This window comes from Carlito syrichta, unplaced genomic scaffold (genome assembly GCF_000164805.1).
Source record: "Carlito syrichta isolate Samal-C Ts95f unplaced genomic scaffold, Tarsius_syrichta-2.0.1 Scaffold138500, whole genome shotgun sequence".
NCBI classification, from domain to species: domain Eukaryota; kingdom Metazoa; phylum Chordata; class Mammalia; order Primates; family Tarsiidae; genus Carlito; species Carlito syrichta.
The window spans coordinates 16,993-38,354 of record NW_007082596.1 but is presented as its reverse complement, the minus strand read 5'-3'; the positions used below and the strand labels follow the sequence as shown (position 1 = coordinate 38,354).

At 37.4% G+C, this 21,362-nt stretch overlaps 1 protein-coding gene across 1 annotated transcript in view; it reads left to right on the top strand.

The window, feature by feature from the left end:
- Positions 1-21,127, top strand: part of MIB1 (mindbomb E3 ubiquitin protein ligase 1) — a 109,682-nt gene extending 88,555 nt beyond the window's left edge. Inside the window, exons 15-20 of the mRNA XM_021708483.1 lie at positions 1,219-1,400; positions 3,530-3,722; positions 7,364-7,442; positions 12,383-12,496; positions 14,319-14,419; positions 18,578-21,127. Coding sequence (XP_021564158.1) covers positions 1,219-1,400; positions 3,530-3,722; positions 7,364-7,442; positions 12,383-12,496; positions 14,319-14,419; positions 18,578-18,718 — 810 coding nt within the window. The 3' untranslated portion in view covers positions 18,719-21,127. The remainder of the gene's footprint in view (positions 1-1,218; positions 1,401-3,529; positions 3,723-7,363; positions 7,443-12,382; positions 12,497-14,318; positions 14,420-18,577) is intronic.
- Positions 21,128-21,362: the final 235 nt, after the last annotated feature.

Sequence of the window (21,362 nt, the reverse complement as noted above, 5' to 3'; positions counted from 1 at the left end):
CTGGAACTACAGACACACGCCACCATGCCTGGCTAATTTTTTGATTTATTGTAGAGGTGAGGTCTCGCCAAGTTGCCCGGGCTGTTCTCAAACCCTTGAGCTCAGGCAGTCCTCTCACCTTGGCCTCCCAAAGTACTGGGATTATAGGCGTGAGTCACCACACCTGGCCCCTATATAAATTTTAGAATCATTTTTAAGTGTGTAAAGTAGTTCTGAGACCACTACTGCCTTACTGTATGAACATGTTTGAGAACTGCTGCCTTACTGTATGACCATGGGTAAATTCTCTTTCTTGTTTAAAAATGGTGGGAAGGGAACACCTTACCTCCATAAAGTTGCTATAAAGATCATGGAATGTAAAATAATACCTGGTTCTTTTTAGATAATAAATGTTCATAATCATTGAGACTATCTTCAGATAAGATGTTTGAGTGAGTAGCTCAGATGATATTTGTCTCATCCTTGATTTGTCTCATTCTTGATTTCTTGGCTTAGTTCCTAGGTGTTGGTTCTTTTCTCAGTTGTCTCACCTGCCATTTTTTTTAAAATTTGGCTACTAGCAGTTCCAGAGCCAAATTGACTAGAGAGTACTATTTCTTCAATCTCTCTCTTTCTCTTTTTTTTTTTTTTTTTTTTGAGTCCGTCACCCTGGCTGGAGCGCAGTGGCATGCTCATGGTCACCCCAGCGTCGACCTGCTGGGCTCAGGTGATCCTTTTGCTCTAGCCTCCCCAAGTAGCTGGAACTACAGGTGCGCACTACCACGCCCAGCAAAATTTTTTTAAAAATTTATTGTAGAGATGAGGTCTCGTCAAGTTGCCCAGGCTGTTCTCTAACCCCACGGGCTCAGGCAATTCCCTTACCTTGGCCTCCCAAAGTGCTGGGATTACAGGCTTGAGCCACCATGCCCAGCCCCTTCAATATCTTAATAGGAAGGCCTACGCTTGGATTTTGCTGACCTTAGTTGACTTGACTTGGGTTATGTGTTCATCCCTGAACTAGTCACAGAAATGATAAGGTAGATATCTAACTGGTTTGGGGCCACCTTCAGTCTACTTCCACACCTGGAGAATGGATTAGTTCTCAAACCATATACCTGAGAAAACTGGGGATGGGCAGGAGGGAGAGGGAATATAAATGCCTACCCCGCCACACACAGTGGTAAGAAATGATAGCAGAGTCCTAAAGGGAAAATCATGACTCTTTTTATTTGTTTTCAGTTAATAATGGGACTTGGAACCCAGGGGGCAGAAAAGAAGAGTGCAGCCTCTATTGCCTGCTTCTTGGCAGCCAATGGCGCTGACCTTAGCATTCGAAATAAGAAGGGTCAATCACCACTTGATCTCTGTCCTGATCCAAGTCTCTGCAAAGCACTGGCTAAGTGCCATAAAGAAAAAGTCAGGTTTGTATTATTTATTATCATAAAACTTAATATTCTACACAGAAAGTATTGTGTCATTCCGTAATGGAGGATTGATTACTTGAAAATATCTTTGTCATTGCTCTTTTCTTTCTTCCTTGAAAGTTTTCCTGCAGGCACTGCTCTCCTATTTTATGCTGTATTCTCATATTATTAAGTGTAGTGCTTTATGCTTAATAAGTTCTAAGAAGTGTTTCTAAATTGTTCTGATCTAATACCCCTGTGTTAGAGAATTTATAAGGAAAAGTCTTCTAGTAAAATTGCTGTGATTAATGTTGAATGTATTTAAATTTTTATTTTATTTTATTTTATTTTTTAGACAGAGTTCTTGCTATTTTAAATTTTAGACAGAGTTGCCCAGGCTGGACTTGAACTCCTGGGCTCAAGCGATCCAGCCTCTGGAGTAGATGGGACTTCAGGCTTGCACCACTGTGTCCAGCTCTGTGTTAAAAATTTAATAGACTCTCTTAAGAGAGGCAACTTACACTCCAAGAGAGACAACTTACACAAACTCTGTAATTATCTAGCACCCTGCATAGTACCTGACAGGCACTCAGTAAGTATTAGTGGAAGATTGACAGAAAGAACAAATAAATGAACCAATTCTTGGTAGAGTTTTCTTTAAAGATAGTCATTTCACATTTGTCTCTTTTTCTGAAAGTAAAATACATCAGTGATTTAAATTAGCATATTAACATAAGAAATTTTCTTACTGTAAGATCTTGTAGACATACAAAAAGGTACATGTCTCATTACTTTTTTATCTGAACAGTGTTGCGCGTCTTTTATTACCCTTTATAACTGGTTCTTGTCACTAAACATTTTGGTAGCTGTCCCTTGACCTTTGTGTTTTCTTGGCTCTCTTACAATTTGTGTGTGTGTGTGTGTCGGAGTCTCACTCTGTCACCCAGGCTGGAGTGTAGTGGCACAATCACAGCTACCACAGTCTCAACCTGCTGGGCTCAGGTGATCCTTCCTCTTCAGCCTTCAAAGTTGCTGGGACTATAGGTGTGCACCACCATGGCCAACTGATTTTTTGATTTATGGTAGAGATGAGGTCTCACCATGTCGCCCAGCATGGTCTCAAACTTCTGGGCTCAGGCAGTTCTCTCACGTCAGCCTCCCAAAATCCGGGATTACAGGCGTGAGTGACCATGCTTGGCTTCTCTTGTAATTTTTGTGTAGTGATGAAATGGCATCTCTTTAGAATCTGTGCTTAGAATTGTGCTATAGGTAAAATTAATGTAATAAGGTATATACAGTTATTTAAGTGTATCCTTAAGGAGCACAGAATTCTATCACAGAAAGACAGAATGCATCTATAAATATAGATATGCAGGACACTATAATTGTTGTGGTAATAACGTCTTAAACAATGGGGTCTAACATGAAACCTTATATGTGTATGTGTATATTTGTGAGTTTCTGAAGATTGTGGTAGAAGCACAGTATTCCTTTTCTGTAGCTGTAGATGGTCATATATATGTATTTCTATGCCTTGTATCTGTATATTTATAGATGCAGTCTATCTTTTTGTAGTAGAAATGTGTGCTCTTTAAGGATACACTTAAAGAAATGTCAAAACAGCTGCTGAAGTGTCATATTTTCCAGAGTGCCCGGTCTGTGGTGGACTGTGATGATCCTTTGTTCTGACTTTAGTTAGGATAACATGGGTGCTAGTAAGGATTTTTTATTCCTATGTCTTCCTCTGTTGACGCTATATAGATAGAACAGGTACTGAGCTAGATTTTGTTTCTGTTAAATTTTTTTTTTACTGCTGTTTTTTCTTTCTTTGTTAGAAGATTCACCCTTTTCTATTCACTGGGTGAGGGTTTATTCAGTTTGAAGTGTGAACCATACTAGAAGTATGTAAAGATGCAGATAAATACACAAATATAAAAATATGATATGCAATGTGTCCTATACAGATATTAAAGTTTAATTTTTTTCTCATAGCAGAAAGTAAATGGTATAAGCTTCTTCTTTTACCTTAACTAAAGTTGTTTTATGTGTACTAATGATGCTGTAGATGTATTTGAAAGCATTTTAATTAATGAATTTTTAATAGAAATATTTTGATAGACTTGGTTTGAAACATTTTCTTTTGTTAGTGGTCAGGTGGGTTCTCGGAGTCCTTCTATGATTAGTAACGATTCTGAAACCTTAGAAGAATGTATGGTGTGCTCAGATATGAAGAGAGACACTCTTTTTGGCCCATGTGGACATATTGCTACCTGCTCTTTGTGTTCTCCACGAGTCAAGAAATGCCTCATCTGTAAAGAACAAGTTCAGTCCAGGACAAAGGTAATATACTTCTAATACAGTTTGAATCTGTTTAATTTTGTTCTTCCAAACAATTATTTAAATATAAGAATATATAATTTATGCATTTATTAAGAGATTAAATCAAAATTTCTGAATTTATTGTTTGTTTACACTCCTGTCTTATTAATGTACTTATTTGCCAAGTTCATTATTATCTGAATTTAACCATGTATCATTTGTGCCCTCAAATAGTCATTCTTTATAGCCAAAGTATAGTATTAAATGTTACAAGTAAAAGTTTACTATCTTGCTGTCAAAGCCTCTTATAACCTAAAGATATATTTAATTCTACTTTGGATTGCAGTTACTTGTATATTGCCCCCCACTTCCTCTTTTTTTTTTTTTTTTTGTTGAGTGCATGGACTATTTATATTCATTTTTGTAAAAGACTAGTTCATTTTTCTGGTGGGATGAAACATTTTCTAGATTTGTTTGATTGTTTTATCATGATGTTGTTTAACTTGATTTCTCTATCCTCTGTGTTTCCTGTGCACTGGAAGTTAGTTGTAACGGTGTGATTAAGGTCATCCTAACGTTTTTGTTAAGAAAACCTCACAGCTGATGCCACACGTTTCATATTATGTCCCATCTGGAGGCAAATAAAGTCTTGTCTTCTTGTAGTTAGTAATGGCTAAATTCTACATCCACTCTGAACTTTCTAACTCTCCTGAGTCATTTTGCTTTTTGAGAAGTTTTCTGATTTTATTCTTTTCACGTGTAACTTAGTGTTTTATTATAACTGTACCATTTCACATATTTTAGTTTACTTGAAATAATTGATTTTTTTCCCCATGCTCAAATGTATTTGTGTGTAAAGTGAGATTTGAGTCTTACAAATATTTGTCTCAAGGTGAGTTAATCTAAAGAAGAGATACGTTGGTTTTAAATATAAAGTTATAAAAGTTTATACTTATATATTTATAAGTATGTATTTATAAAGTCATTAATTTATAATCAATGGTAGTTAATGACTAGCTTAGGAAATGCCAATTACTCTTTTTCCATTCCCTTTTTATTCTCTTCGTTTTTCTCTTGGCATTTCCTCAGCTATTCACTAACTACCATTAATTAGCAGGGAGTTGGTACTAATTCTCATAATGAATTTGCTGACAGTGACTTAAATGGTATTATCTTACTAGTACTTCTTATATTTTCAGCATTCTAAGACTGGATGGTTTTTATGATCCAAATTAATGTACCTATGGTAAAGTTTTTGGAACAGAAAAAAGCACAAGGAAGTTATTTTTGATATTGTTATTTTTATAGGAGACACTGGAGTGCTAGTATGTATGGAACTGCTGAATCAATTTATAAATGTGAGAAGGATGAACTAACAATACTTACTGTGCGCTAGGCACAGTGTTGGCAATTTCATATGTATTAATCAGTGTCAACTCTGCTTAATATGAGGCTCATTCTGCTTGGTATTTATAATTTGCTTTAGGTACCTGCTTACAAAGTTTTGGGAAAAAATATGAAAGAAGAACAAACATTTAAATCATTCTTTTGTTTTTAGATTGGTCTGTATATTCTGTTGCGCTTGAACATTTTTTGCTAGATTAAGCCCTTTTTCAAACAGACCTTTATAGAACACCTTTTGTAGTCAAGATAAAGATGTGTATAATAATTATTTCCTAAAAATTTGTAATCTATTAGCAAAGTATGTCTTCTATTAAAGCCCTTCTGCTTTAAAAAGAGACATAAAGTGAGTAGTCAGAATCTCAGGTTGCCAAAAGCAGAGTCTCAAATATGAAGTAACTCTTATAAAAGCAGAAGCTTAAAAGAAGTGCACTGACAGGTGGTTCTTGAATGCAGGTCTCTTGATTTTTGTTTTTTTTTTTTTTTGAGTTGGAGTCTCACTCTGTAACCCAGACTGGAGTGCAGTGGCCACTCCCGGCCACTGCAGCCTCGACCTGCTGGGCTCCGGCGATCCTTCTGCCTCAGCCTTCCAAGTAGCTGGAATTACAGGCATGCGCTACTACACCCGGCTAATTTTTGGTTTTATTGTAGAGATGACTCGCTGCCCAGGTGGGTCTTGAACCTGCGGGCTCAGGCAGTCCGCTCACCTCAGCCTCCCAAAGGCGCGGGATTACAGGCTGAGCCACCGAGCCCGGCTGGTGTCTTGATTTTTAAGCCCCTGTTCCTTTCACCTTGTTATGTTACACAGACAAAATCAAGAACAATATCTACAAGGAACAGTTGATGAAACAGGGAGGTATAATGGAAAAAATGCAGTTACTTCAAGAATTAATAGACTGGCAATCTGTTTTTTAAATTATTAAATGTCCGAACTCATAGAAAAATACAAAAACCCACCCAACAGATTTGCCAGGTTGGTTGCAGAGCCTTTGGCTGTAAAGAAATAGTGACCCCAAGTGGTTAAAGGATAATAAACATCTTCATTGAAGAAAAATATAATATTTGGAGGGAGAATAAACAAGCGTGGTCTCTCTAGCAATTAGAGAAACACAAATTTTCAAAATTATGAATTAGCATGAACTATTACTGTCAAAATAGCAAGGATATATATACATAATACACTTTTTTTTTTTTTAATACTAGCAGTGAAAGTCCAAATACTGCTGGAGACTGGGAGGCCATCCCAACTATCTACACAAATTGTTACCACAAATGCTTGATTTAGTAATCCTACTCCTGGGAGTACAACTTTAGGAAATAATCCAGAAAGGAGACAGAGTTATGGTTATGAAGATATTTTCTTTTAATAATAAGACAGGGAGTAAGTAAGTGATGTTAGATCAATTTGCTATATAATTTTAAACTCTTTAGCAATTCAGACACCGACAGATGCACTGGTAATAATTTTTAAAACCAGTATATCATTATATAGAAAGGAGAAGATAATTATTATGCATTGGACACTGCATAGCCAAGTCTTGAAAAAAGTGCTTTTAGGTAGAGTCCCTTAAATGTGGGTAAAAAGAAAAATCCCTCTTGAACTTTAGCAGACTGACTACTCTGCTAGGTTTTTATGAATATTAGAAATCTTAGACCAGGAGTTTGAGACTAGCCTGGGCAACTAGTGACTCCATCTCTACAAAAAAAAAAAAATTAAAAAATTAGCCAAATGCCTATAGTCCTAGCTACTCAGAAGGCTGAGATGGGAGGATTGCTTGAGCCCAGGAGTTTAAGACTGCAGTGAGCTGTGATTGCACCACCGTATTTCAGCCTAGGTGACAGCAAAACCTTGTCTCTAAAACAACAATAACAAAACAACTACCTTCTCTCAATCATTTCTTTTTTTTACTTATTTCATTTTTTCTTTCATTGTCTTTTTGGTTCCTTTCAAATGTGGTTTTTTGGGGGGGGGATTGAAGTCTGGCCTGGATCTCAGAGGAAATGGAGTTTTTCTATACTGTTCTTTAGGATTCATAGGGAGACTAATATAGAAGTAAGTGCCTGAAAAGCTAAAGTATATAAAGATTTGAACATGTGTAACTAGGAGAGTAGAGGATAGGAGAAAATTGTGTGTTAAATTTCTCTGTGCTTAGAATATTTCCTTATAGAGGAGGTACAGTTTGTGGATGTACATGGACCGATTAGAGTTACTAGATTTATCTGTAGATGGTCACTCTTTCCTGTAACCTCTTTTTCTATAGATTGAAGAATGTGTGGTATGCTCTGACAAGAAAGCAGCTGTTCTTTTTCAACCCTGTGGACACATGTGTGCTTGTGAGAGTAAGTAGCCTATACAAAGATTCCTCGATATTATTATAAAAATAGAGATGGGCTGAGTGCAGTGACTCACACCTACAATCCCAGCACTTAGGAGGCTGAGGTGGGAGGGTCACTTGAGGCCAGGAGTTTGAGACCAGCCTGGGAAAAATAGTGAGACCCTGTCCCTATAGAAAATGAAAAAATTAGCTGGGCATAGTGGCACATGCCGGTTGTCCTAGCTACTCAGAAGGCTAAGGTGGGAGGATGGCTTGAGCCTAGGAATTTGAGGTTACAGTGAGCTGTGATCACATCACTACGCTCCAGCCTGGTCAACAGAGTGAGACCCTATCTCTTTAAAAAAAGAAGGAAAGAAAGCAAAACATAACAAAAATTAGGGTTTTTAAAATTTTGTTTTTTGAATAATTCACAATCAAAAAAGCTGGTGGGCCTTCCATTTCTTTCTCTGTACTAAAATGTCTGCTATTTCCTGCCATGCTTCTGAATGTTAGAGAAGACTGAATATGCTATGTTCTACCACCTTGGATTTTGGTTTCAGTTGTATTAGCACAAAATTATCCCTTTTCACACATAATAGAATTTTATTTCTACAAGTGAATATTGGAACACTTAGTGTAGCCTTTTTTCATATAAAATGAGCACACCTTTACTTGTCTTTCTCTTAGGATTGCCTCTTCTGCGTAGCTTCCCCACTATTGAAGAACTTACAGCATCCATTTCTGAGGCTATGATTTCTGGCCATCCGTTCCTTTTATGTAAAGAGAGTTTAAGAAATCTTACCTTTGTGAGGACAGTATTAAAACTTAAGAGATGTTTTAGAGTTTCTGTTAAATGTATCCTCTTGAAGACCTTTGCTTTTTGTATTATCCCCTTTATTCTGTCCAAGTTCATACACTGTTTAATATTCTTCTTCCTTTGCTTTTCATTTTGTCAATGAAGGATTTTAACCAAGTTTAACAACTTATACCTTATTTAAATGGACCCCATATAAAGCATGGTGTCTCCTGTTATGAAATAGCTCAGTCAACAGGTGTATAGGATTTTTAATATACTGACTAAAATAATATACAAATGATATGATAGTTTAATCTCCTTGGCTTAGATTTGCTTTAAGTCTTGGTGTTTTTTATTCTGTTGACAACTAAAGAAGGGATCAAAGTTTTCTTCTGTAACCTTCTGTCTCAGGCAGCTGTTTCTGTTTACCAAAGACTGGTATAATGGCTACCATCGCAACTAAAGAAGGGATCAAAGTTTTCTTCTGTAACCTTCTGTCTCGGGCAACTGTTTCTGTTTACCAAAGACTGGTATAATGCCTACCATCAACTGACAGAAAGAATTCTCTGTCTTTGATAAAAAGGGCTCAGGTTATTTAAGTTTTTATAGGCCAGAATTTGGTAGACTTTTTATGGAAAGGGTCAAATAGTAAATATTCTTGACTTTGTTGGTCACATGGCTTCTGTAGTAACCACTCAACTCTCTCTCTCTCTAAATATTCAACTCTGCCACTGTAGTGAAAAAACAACCATGGAAAATATGCAAATAAACAGGTATGGCTGTGTTCCAATAAAACTTTATTTCTAAAAACAGGTGACAAATTGGCCCTCAAGTGGTAGTTTGCTGACCCCTGTCATTGACCAAAGTGATACTTACATGAGATATGAAAGATGATTATAATTTATAGTTGGTTACACAGATTCTAGAGCCTTAAATATGGTATTTTTTGTCAGGAGCTCCCAAAGTTTTTACATGGTCTTTGCTTTTTTTTTTTAATTACTCAAAAAAAGTTTCATTTTAAAGTTTAGCTTCCAGCCGGGCTCGGTGGCTCAGCCTGTAATCCCGTGCCTTTGGGAGGCTGAGGTGAGTGGATTGCCTGAGTCCGCGGGTTCGAGACCCTCCTGGGCAACTTGATGAGACCTCATCTCTAGAATAAATCAAAAAATGAGCTGGGCGTGGTAGCGCGCGCCTGTAGTTCCAGATACTTGGAAGGCTGAGGTGGAAGGATCGCTGGAGCCCAGCAGGTCGAGGCTGCGGTGTGGTGGCCGGGAACGGCCACTGCACTCCAGTCTGGGTGACAGAGTGAGACTCCAACTCAAAAAAAAAAAAAAAAATTAAAGTTTAGCTTCCTGTCTCTGTGTTTGTGCCTTTAACACTTTCACAATGATTTTCTGCTCTTTGATAAGGAAAGTATGCTTGATCCTGTCATGGACACGTGTAGCACACATGGGACCATCATAGGACCCACTAACATATTTTTTCATTTTCGACAACCACACACAAACTTTAGGTCTCATAGCAGGAACCCCTTGAAGTCTGCCTAGGCCCACGCTACATGCGGATTTTGGTGCTTTCCCAACCTTCTTGGTATAAAGGTAAACAATTCTAAAACTAGGCTCAGGACAGCCTAGTTTTGTTAGTGGCTGTGTTGTAGGAAAGCCTGTGATGATAATGTCAAATGCTGGACCATGCTGAATACCTCTAGACAGCAGCCCTGGAAGATGGCAAAGGGTCTTTGCTTTAAAATGCAACAAGATGGCCAGGTGTGGTGGCTCAGCCTATAATCCCAGCACTTTGGGAGGGACCTAGGCAAGAAGATTGCCTGAGCCCGGGGGTTCAAGACTTGCCTGGGTGACTTGGTGAGACCTCGTCTCTACAGTAAATCAAAAAATAAGCTGGGCATGATAGCACGCGCCTGTAGTTCCAGCTACTTGGAAGGCTGAGGTGGAAGGATCACCTAAGCCCAGCAGGTAGAGGCTGTGGTGACCGTGAGCGTGCCACTGCGCTCTGGCCTGGGCGACAGAGTGAGACTCCAACTCAAAAAACAAAATGTAACAAGGGGCTGGGCGTGGTGGCTCATGCCTGTAATCCCAGCACTTTGGAAGACCCGAGGGGAGGATTGCTTGAGACCAGATGTTCAAGACCAGCCTGGACAACATAGTAAGACCTCATCTCTTTAAAAAAAGAAAAAAAGGCACTTTTATTGGGGCATTTTAATATCTTTTTGAGTTTTTCCTCATTTATCCATCATTTATCTTTAGAATAACCCTAAGAAGTAGATCATTTCTTCATTTTACAGACTCTTAAGTATGTGATTGCCAAGGAAGATAAAATTAAGGTGGAAAATATTCCTTTCCCAAGGAGTATACAGTAAAGTAGTTAATTCAGTACCCACATCACAATAAAGTTAAGCGGAGTGTTGGAGCCTTAAAGAGTTTAAGGTGCCTTGCAGGTCAAAGGAGGGAGAGAGTATATACCTTATGGAGGGGCTGAAGAAATGTGTTATAGAAATAATGTAATAATCGAACTTGGCATTATAATAATTTTGGATAATTGTAGTTACATATAATGTATTTAGGCAATTGATCTTTTTTTTTTTTTTTTTTGAGTTGGAGTCTCACTCGGTCACCCAGACTGGAGTGCAGTGGCCGCTCCCGGCCACCGCAGCCTCGCCTGCTGGGTTCCAGCGATCCTTCCGCCTCAGCCTTCCGAGTAGCCGGAATTACAGGCATGCACTACCACGCCCGGCTGATTTTTTGATTTATTGTAGAGATGAGGTCTCGCTGCCCAGGCGGGTCTTGAACCCGCGGGTTCAGACAATCCACTCACCTCAGCCTCCCAAAGGCGCGGGATTACAGGCTGAGCCACTGAGCCCGGCTAGGCAATTGATCTTTTACACTTAAGAAAAAAAAAATCTGCCATCAAATGGAAGACAAATTCCAAAACCAATTTCTATCAGCACTAGTTCCTACCTAGTGGATCTTGTGCAACCAACCATCAGACCCACTATGGTTAGGCTCTGGCATGAGGTTGACTTGATGACTGTTCTCTGTTCAGCAGCAAAGTAAACTGTTAGGAGTGTGTGCCCCACCCTGTCCACACCCCTGGTTTTATGCTTTGTTAAAGTTTAGAGTTTTGTCGTAAGTTATCCCTGGATATCCTGCCACGCTTTTCATTATTTTTCCCATTTTTGAAATGAACAACAAAGTGAATGACACTTGGTATGTAGGCTAAAATGTGTAGTAAACTTTCATAGTAAATGTTAATGAGAAAGAATATGTTGAATTGCTATGCTATTTTATAATTAATTAACAAGTTTAGATGTAAAGTAGTATGAACAATCTAGATATTTCTTCTTGGAATGGGAAAGCATTCTATTGAAATGTTGCTTATAGACTTTTCAAATTAAATATCATAAAAATAGTCTATTAGGAAAATTTTTAATTCTTTTTCTGAACTGCTGCATTTCAAAAGTAATCACTAAATAGTTTCCTTGTTATGTTGCATCAATTTGATAAGAGAAGAAGGATTGTTCAACATACTTTAGACATGTTAGAGATAAATCATTAACAATAGAAAATATTTTTAGAAAATTATCATTTAAGCAACATTATAATTCAAGTATTAGTTGATATTTGTTAACAATGCCTTCCTCCTTTATAGTCAAGCCTTAAGGCCTTCAAATGGATATTGTGTTACTTTTATTTTTTTTATTTTTATTTTTTAAAAAATAGAGACAGGATCTCACTATGCTGCCCAGACTGGTCTCAAACTCCTGGGCTCGCTCAAAGCAGTCCTCCCACCCTGGTCTCCCAAAGTGCTGAGATTATAAGTGCGAACCACTGTGTCTGGCCTTTGTGTTACTTAAGAACAAAAACAAACAAAAAATTTCCACAGTTTATTTTAATATTCTAATATTATTCTAATATTCTGTGTATTCTAATATTTGGTGTATTCTAATACACAGCTGTGTATTAGAAAATGTCGTTGTTTTCATAATGATGGACTCTGTTCTAGAGGCTACCATTGGAGAATACTCACTATGTATCACAGTGACTTGTTTAAAGTTTATTATAGTGTGAAGTTTAAGTCATAAAAGTTAGCTAAGAAAGGCAATACTTTTATTCATGTCCTCTCTTGTAAGAAGTGTCTGTGTTACTATTTTCCAGACTGTGCTAGCCTGATGAAAAAGTGCGTGCAGTGTCGGGCAGTAGTTGAACGAAGAGTGCCTTTCATTATGTGCTGTGGAGGAAAGAGTTCGGAAGATGCCACTGATGACATCTGTAAGTGAATTTTCTTAAGCATTTTCTTATTTTGCTTTCTTGTTGGGACCTGCATGAATGTCTTCTCTTTTGTAATAACTGTTGCCTTATAAAACCTAAGATACCTGACTTGGATCCACAGAGGATGAGGTGTGGATTGCTGGTGCTCTTGTTACATTATATTACATTACAAACCTAAAATTATGTTTTTCCAGTTTGTGGTGTGATGATAGAACTTTAAATATGATCTTCTGAGAAACTTCCGTGAATGGTATAAAGAACATTGCGTTCTTGCATAAAGAAATTTGCTTTCTTTTCTTAAGATAGAATATACTGTATTTTTAGGAGGGATATCAAATTAAAAGTTACTTTTCAGTTTACCAAAAGTATGAACCTCCTTCCTTTATATAGTAGCCTTATCTACTTTAAGTATTTTATGAAAGAATAATTATTTGGGACAGAGTAGCTGTAGGTAAACAGAAGTATAATCCAGTGACAGGCAGAAAGGTGAAAAATAATTGATTTACTTCAATCTTTTCAATAGTACAGCTGCTTAAAAATATTTTTTGTCACCCGGGCTCAGTGGCTCAGCCTGTAATCCCGCGCCTTTGGAAGGCTGAGGTGAGTGGATTGCCTGAGCCCACGGGTTTGAGACCCGCCTGGGCAGCGAGACCTCATCTCTACAATAAATCAAAAAATCAGCCGGGCATGGTAGCGCATGCCTGTAATTCCGGCTACTTGGAAGGCTGAGGCGGAAGGATCACCGGAGCCCAGCAGTTCGAGGCTGTGGTGGCTGGGAGCGGCCACTGCACTCCAGTCTGGGCGACCGAGTGAGACGCCAACTCAAAAAAAAAAAAAAAATTTTGTCTCTATATTAAATATTAGCTGAATAGTTTCTTTGATTTATTTTTCTGTGAACATGTTTTATGAACATATGAGGAAGAGTGTTAGTGTTACAACTTCTGCCCAAGACTTTTGTCTTTATCACAAATCGAGCAAAATAAAATCCCAGGCACAGGTGAACCAAAATAAAAGACCTAGAATCAGCCGGGCTCGGTGGCTCAGCCTGTAATCCCACGCCTTGGGAGGCTGAGGTGAGTGGATTGCTTGAGCCCACAGGTTCGAGACCCGCCTGGGCAACTTGGCGAGAAAAAAAGCTGAAGCGGAAGGATCGCCGGAGCCCAGCAGGTCGAGGCTACGGTGGCCAGGAGCGGCCACTACACTCCAGTCTGGGTGACAGAGTGAGACTCTAACTCAAAAAAAAAAAAAAAAAAAAAAAAAGACCTAGAATCTAGAAAGTAGGAAAAATGAAATCAAAGATTGCCCTCTGTGTTTGCAGACACTGATGACTTTCTTGAGTTCCCCATCTCAGATCAGTAACAAGGACATTTAATCATAAAGGAAGGAGGCTAGATTGTTCTGTATCCTCACAAAAATCATTTGTGAAACTTATTATTGTTGCCGAAACTGGCCAAAAGCCTGCTGGCTACCTCTTGAGTCATACAGTACTATAGCAGAGAAGACAAGCATAAAATGAATTTGTGAACTTGCCAAAAGAAGCAAGTAGAGCCTTAGAAAACTCAAGTCTGTGTGTGGATGTGCTCTGCCTGAGTTAAAATATAGTTAGAAATAAATGTGCAAACCAGTTTCTTTTTGAAGATTATAAATGAAAGAGTGTAACAAATGTCACCACGGTATCTGTTGTCCAAGTGTGAAAAAAATTTGTAAGAAGATTCTAAAATTTTAAAATTTTGTGTTTTTAATAAAACAGTAATGACTTTAGAAATAAAAAGTCATTATGTCAAGGCAGTAATAACTGAAACATTTTTTATCTATATTATAGCAAGTGGGAATATTCCAGTATTACAAAAGGACAAGGATAATACCAATGTCAATGCAGATGTGCAAAAGTTGCAGCAACAGTTACAGGACATTAAAGAGCAGGTAAAAGAGAGATTTCGTGTTACACAGTGACTCTAAGAATGACACTGGATATTTTTCTGTAAAACTACTAGTGTTTTCTGTAGTAAGCTTAGTTTATATTAGAATATTTTTTGTATTATTTGCATATTTACAGTGAGAAATATCCGATTAGAAGGTTTAACCAGATGTTTCCAAAACAGGTAATGCATAAATAACTGATAAGCATAAAAAAAGTGCTCAACCACATTAGTGATCAGGAAATAAAAACTTAAATTATAATGAAGTTCCTTTTCATACCTATTAGAGTGAGGAAAATGTTAAGGGACTGTTAGTATCAAGTGTTATTATCTAATAAAACTAAACAGGATATTTTGGAGAATACAAATTTGGAAAAAAACCCATACAGATTGTTAAAAGTCAAGGGTAATGGTTTTTTGACTGAGGATGGGACTGGGAAGGGGCACAAGGGACATTTCTAGAGTCCTGATGCTCCATTTCTTGATCTGAATACAGTTACATGAGTTTTTTATGAATTATTAAACTGTACACATATGATTCATGCACATTTTTACTTCCATGTGATAACTTTAATAGAAAGGAAATGAAAACAAGGGAAATTTAATGCACAGTTCACAGTCCGAGTCATCAGTGAAGGGCAGATGCAGGGCCTGGGGAGGACCTATGGGGGGCTTCAAAATGAGAGTAGCAGTCCCTCCTTTAAACTGAGTGCTGTTATCTTGTTCTTGGCATCATATATGTATCAACAAAATTATTCCTTTATATTTACTCAGTATTTAATAAAAGCAACTAGATAAAGAAATTAGCTAAAACTTGTAGGTATATGTTAAATAAAAATCAGGTCTTGGGGGGGGCCCAAAAAAGTAATAACTGAAACATTTTTTAATCTTTATTATAGCAAATGGGAATAGCCCAGTGTTACGAAAGGAAAAGGATAACACTCACTATTTGACCCAGTGACTAAATCTAATGAAAGGCTTGAGCAGCAATGGTGTTGTTTCTTTAGTTTGGCAATCACATCAGTATTACCATGCAATTGTTAGAGTCATCACTCCTGTGTTTTCTATCTTAATTTAAGACTAAATAATACTGTACAGTTAATTGATAGTGACCCAGGATAACTAATGACCCTTGTGATAACTGATTAAAATTGACTGGTTACGGTGGATCATGCCTGTAATCTCAGCTACTCAGGAGGCTGAGGCAGAGGAATTGCTTGAGATCAGGAGTTCAAGACCAGCCTGGGCAACATGGCAAGATTCTAGCTCTTAAAAAAAAAAAATTACCCCCGCGTGGTGGCATATGCATGTAGTCCCAGCTGCTTGGAGGCTGAGCCAGAAGGATCCCTTGAGTCCAGGACTCCAGGGTTGCAGTGAGCTATAATGGTGCCTCTGTACTCTAGCCTGGTGAGAATGAGACCGCTATCTCTAAAAAAAGTAAGTAAATAAATGGAATGTATGTAAATAAATAAAAATGGAATATATGTATTTATTAGGCATTTAAGCATCCATCTGAAAAAATGAATACTCTGATTGAGCTAGTTTTTCTAGTACCTAGCAATACTTGTTATGAAATGAATAAGTACAGATAAATATGAATTTAAAGGTTATTAATGTAGTGGGTTCATATTTGGCTCATTATAATATAAAAGAAAGCATTTTTAAAATTTTGAAGCCCCTAGCATCTTGGTTCCTTTTCCATAAGAAGCTTACAGAAAGTTAAGGTGATATTTTAACACTTCTGTGAAAAGCATTTTATCTTCTAATTGTGAATTAAAATTGTTCTTATAATGAATAACGATATTTATTTAACCCTCTTATGGATTCTAAAAGAATAATTTAGTTCTGCCTATATCCCCAGTTTAGCATTGCGAAGTTTTTTATTCTTTGAATAATCTTTATCACCATATTTTATCACTAACGTATTTAAAAATTTGTAACAAAACCCATTTTCTGAGGAATGATGGATTTTTTATTGGGACTGCCACCAAAGTTATCAAGAAAACCAGAGAAACTATCTGAATACGTCTCTTCATTCAAATCTCCAATCTATCCCCCAGAATCTCTTTAACAGACAAAAATTAATTTCACTTGCTGTTAGGGATATATTAATTTCAAAGTAACTTTACACAGACTGCACAGATATGTTTGCTTTTGGAAATAGAGTTGTTAATTATACAGACCTCTTGAAAATTTAATGGAAATGAAACTATTAGTGATACTAAAAGGCTAATTTGGCTTTTTAACATTCAAAAATATGTGATTTTCTACAGCTTTCCTTCTCAAAACTGTGACACAGAAATATGACAGTTTGCTTTGGAGGAATGGGGTTAGCAATGTAGACTACAATTCCTTTTGTTTTCTTTTTTTTTTTGAGTTGGAGTCTCACTCCGTTTCCCAGACTGAAGTGCAGTGGCTGCTCCTGGCCACCGCAGGCTCAACCTGCTGGGCTCCGGCGATCCTTCCGCCTCAGCCTTCCAAGTAGCTGGAACTACAGGCAGGCGCTACCACGCCCAGCTCATTTTGATTTACTGTAGAGATGAGGTCTCGCCAAGTTGCCCAGGCAGGTCTCGAACCCGTGGGCTCTGGCAATCCACTCACCTCAGCCTCCCAAGGCGCAGGATTACAGGCTGAGCCACCGAGCCTGGCCCTTTTCTTTTTTTTGAGTTGGAATCTCACTCTGTTGCCCAGGCTAGAGTGTTCTGGTACACTTACAGCCACTGCAGCCTTGTCTTGCTCAGGTGTTTCTTCCAGCTCAGCCTTCCGAGTAATTGGAACTAAGGTGTTTACCACCACAGCCAGCTAACGTTTTTTATTTATTGTAGACGAGGTCTTGTCAAGTTGCCCAGGCTGGTCTTGAACCCCTGGACTCGGACAATCCTCTTGCCTCCGCCTCCCAAAGTGCTGGTATTAGAGGTATGAGGCACTGTACCCAGCCTTTTTTCTTTTTTAACAATGATCTCTGGCATTGTCAAAGTTGGTCGCTATAGGTTTTAGGCCTAGTTTATTAATCTAGACATTTCTGTTTAATTATTTTATTTCCGTGTTGTTTGGGAAAAATGAATTCAAAATGAAGTATTATAATATATTAAGGTAAAATATAACTTTATAAATACACAAATATAGGCTGGGCACAGTAGCTCATGCCTATAATCCCAGTACTTTCAGAGGCCAAAGTGAGAGGACCGCTTGAGCCCAGGAGTTCGAGACCAGTTTGGGCAACATAGTAAGACTTTGTCTCTACAAAAAATTAAAAATTAACTGGGCATGGTGGCATGCACCTACTTGGGAGGCTGAGATGGAAGGATTGCCTGAGCCCAGGAGGTTGAGGCTGCAGTGAGCTGTGATCACGCTATTGCGCTCTAGCATGGGTGATGGAGTGAGACCCTGATTTAAAACAAAACAAAAAAATATATAAAATATTTTTTGTGAATAAATATGATTTCCTAAAATGTTTTCACAGACATATACCTAAAGTACTTCTAAATTCTTCTGAGTTCATGCAACTTAAATTTCTTAATATGTAACCAAGGCTAATTGGTTTTAACTCAGGGGATCCACGTTGATGATATTGCAATGCAGCACAGTGTTCAAGAGCAAAAGCTCTGGGGGCTCTGTGACCCGAGTTCACACTCTAGCTGGCCTGGAGAAAGGTTTTAAATCCCCTGAGCCTCAGTTTCCTCATTTTCTAAGTGGGAATGATGACAGGCCTGAGATGGCATCGTATTCAGCTAGCATGGTGCCTGGCAGGTGTTTAAGCTACATCTCTGCACTGCTCCACACTCCAGCACGCCTGGCACAGCGTGTTCTTCACATGCGAGCTGTCCAGTACCTTGAACTGGGGCATCTCAGTCAGACAGAATGGGGCGATTTCCATCCATTTCCTATTATGCTATGATGTTTGCATCTTTTGTTTTAAATTTTTTTATATCTCATAGTACCTTTTTTTACAGTGCTATCCTGATAGTACAACCAATATTTCCATTTTATAAGGATGACATTTTAACTATTTAAATTTAAGATATATATATTTTAAAAAATAACAGTATTATTTGACTAAAACAACAAAATAAAGTTAATGATATAACAATTGTCACATATTATGTCACTTTCAAAATGTAAAACAGTTCAACATTTATTACTTTGTTATCTCATATTACAGACAATGTGCCCAGTATGTTTGGATCGTCTGAAGAATATGATTTTCCTCTGTGGTCATGGAACGTGCCAACTCTGTGGAGACCGCATGAGTGAATGTCCTATTTGTCGCAAGGCTATTGAACGAAGGATTCTTTTGTATTAACTAAGAAACACAGTGTGCTTTGTTAGCTGAAGTGTCTGGTCATGAGACCTGAGTAAGCTTTGAGCTAGTTGGAAGTTCTAATGAATTAATTTCTGCTATCATAGTTTCTTTACTGGAGTGTAATTAGTCTGTAAGTGTACCAGAACAAAAACTCTACAAAACAGTGTTTTAAATCAAGTTTTTGTCTTTTTTTTTTTTTAATTTAAAATATATCCTTGTAATTCATAGATGATTACTTTCTGGCTTCTAAGGGGAAGATCCTTTAAGGATTTCCTTTTTTGTTTTTATTGCATTTTATAATTTATAAATTTGTTAGACTTCAAAAGACACACTTTATGATCAGTTATCCTTTATTTCATTATGGTTTTTCACAGTGCATTGACACAGGTTCTCTGAAGAGTCATGCACCAAATGGAAGGAGCAAGTCAACCCTTACGTCACATATGTTAAATGATAAAATTACAGTACAAGTTCCATAGTTAAGGAAATATTGAAGGGAAGATTCTCTTTAAGATAACAGAAAGTTATTCAGTTATCCAAATGTGTGTTTCTGAATTCTTTGAGTAAATGGAAGTATAGGATGAGAGAATAATGACTGTATTTAGCTTATTTTTTAAATTCAAAAGGAACTCTAACTTGAATCTAATAACAGTTTCAAAATGACTGACAGACATCAAAACAAAAAAGCAATAATAATGGGCAGCTGAAGAGGGAACAAAACGAATACAAGAGTACCTGTTAACTGACCATGCACAGTTGCCTTTCTTAGATTAACTTATATACTGTTTTGTCCAGCCAGTGTTTTAAAATATCTGTGGAAATATGCTTTAGTTTTCCCTGTGATTTCCTACCCTGGCTTGATCTTACCAGTGAAATGACATTGCCCTGTTGGACCTCTGAGGTTCTGTTTAGCTTTGCGAATGTATTGAATAGTACCTGGTGATCTGCAAAGGATAGCGTGAGGTCCAAAGCAGCAATCTTTTCTTCTTTGTATCAGTTAATTCTGACAGTGTTACTGATTTTACCTTCATTGTAAGCCTTACTTCCACACTCTCTTAGATAGTAAGTCTTACTATAAAGGAAGCAGTCTCTCTTTATACAACAAATGAAAATATTATTTAAACTGCCAACAATATCCAAGACATAGTAAATAACCTAATAATACAAACTTTAGAAAGAGTGACGAGGACATTTACAGAAATATGTCCGATTACCCATAGATGATTTTTTTTTTTTTTTGACACAGACTTCAACTCTAGAGCATCTAATCATTTTATGTATTGCCTCCAGGGTACATATACATATAAATAAGTGTTTGGGGGTTCATTGCTGTTAGATTATTATATCAGCTGTTTACAATGCTGTCTACTATATACTGTATATAAGCTTACTTCTAAGAATAGCTATCTTTTGTAGTTCTTCCTCCTTTGAATGTGGCTAGTTTTTCTTATTTCAGTTTTTCAACCAAATTTGAAAGTACAAAGTCTCTAGCCCTCATAACGCTGTTTCTGACCACCTACTTGCTGCTGCCTTTGCAAGTCCTAGCAAAAGCAATGGGAAGCATTGCTGGCTGGTTTTGTAGTCTCGACAATTCCGTATCTGTTTAGTTGGGTAGCTGTTATTTAACACTTAGAATAGTAAAATTTTTACAAATTTTAGATATGAAAATTTATGTGGACTCTACTCTGTTATCTAATAAGGGGCCACTGAGGCTATTTTTAAAACTATTTTGAAGTTATAAAAAGGTAGTACATCTGACTGATGATGTTCACATAAAGAGACAAACAGACTATCTTCTTGCAGGTTTGAAAACAGCATAGTCAGGTTTTTCCTTTCTTCTGTGTTGTAGGCCACCCATCTCTTCTCCACCAGATCTCCTGGTGAGGAGGGAGCACCTGGCTGCCTCATGCAGAGCTTGGCCAGTCAGAGAATTTGTGTGGGCTCTGGCTCTACTTAAACAGATCCTTCTTGTTTTCTGAGCTGCAAAGCTAAAACTTGTATCCCTAAAAGGTAATGTCATCTTCCAGACTAGTTTAGTTATTTTCTTCATAATCAAAATATAACTTATAGTCTTCTATTACAGAAATCATAAAGACACTATAATTTTAGTGCTAAGTACTTGTGGATTTTCTTTATTTGTATCACTTTGAAATTTGTTTCATGAATAGAAAAATAGTTATCTATTCATGTTTTCAAGCATCTGAAAATTATTTTTAATTTATTTTGAGTTTGTGTGAGAGAATAAAATCAAGAACTTAATCATTTACGTGACTTTCCTCCAACTCTGAATCTGCTACCTCTTATTATATGTCACTTAGCAGTACTTTTCCAGTTAGGTGTGTTTTCTCCTCATTTTCTAAACCTCTTTATCCTGTGCCTCAAAAGAGCTTTTACTTTTCCTAGAATCATAACAAAACCAAAACAAACAAAAAAACCCTGACATACATTCATTCAAAAAAATATTTATTGGGCTTCAGGGGCTAGATACACAACATTGAAATAAGCAGTCAACATCTTAACACACCCAATATATTATGCAGCCGTTGTGTACGTAAAGGAATTTGTAGCCACAAGGAAGGGATCCAGAGGTACTGATGACATTTCCTAACGTTTCAGAAGGGTTGTCATTGAGAAGCGTTTGGAT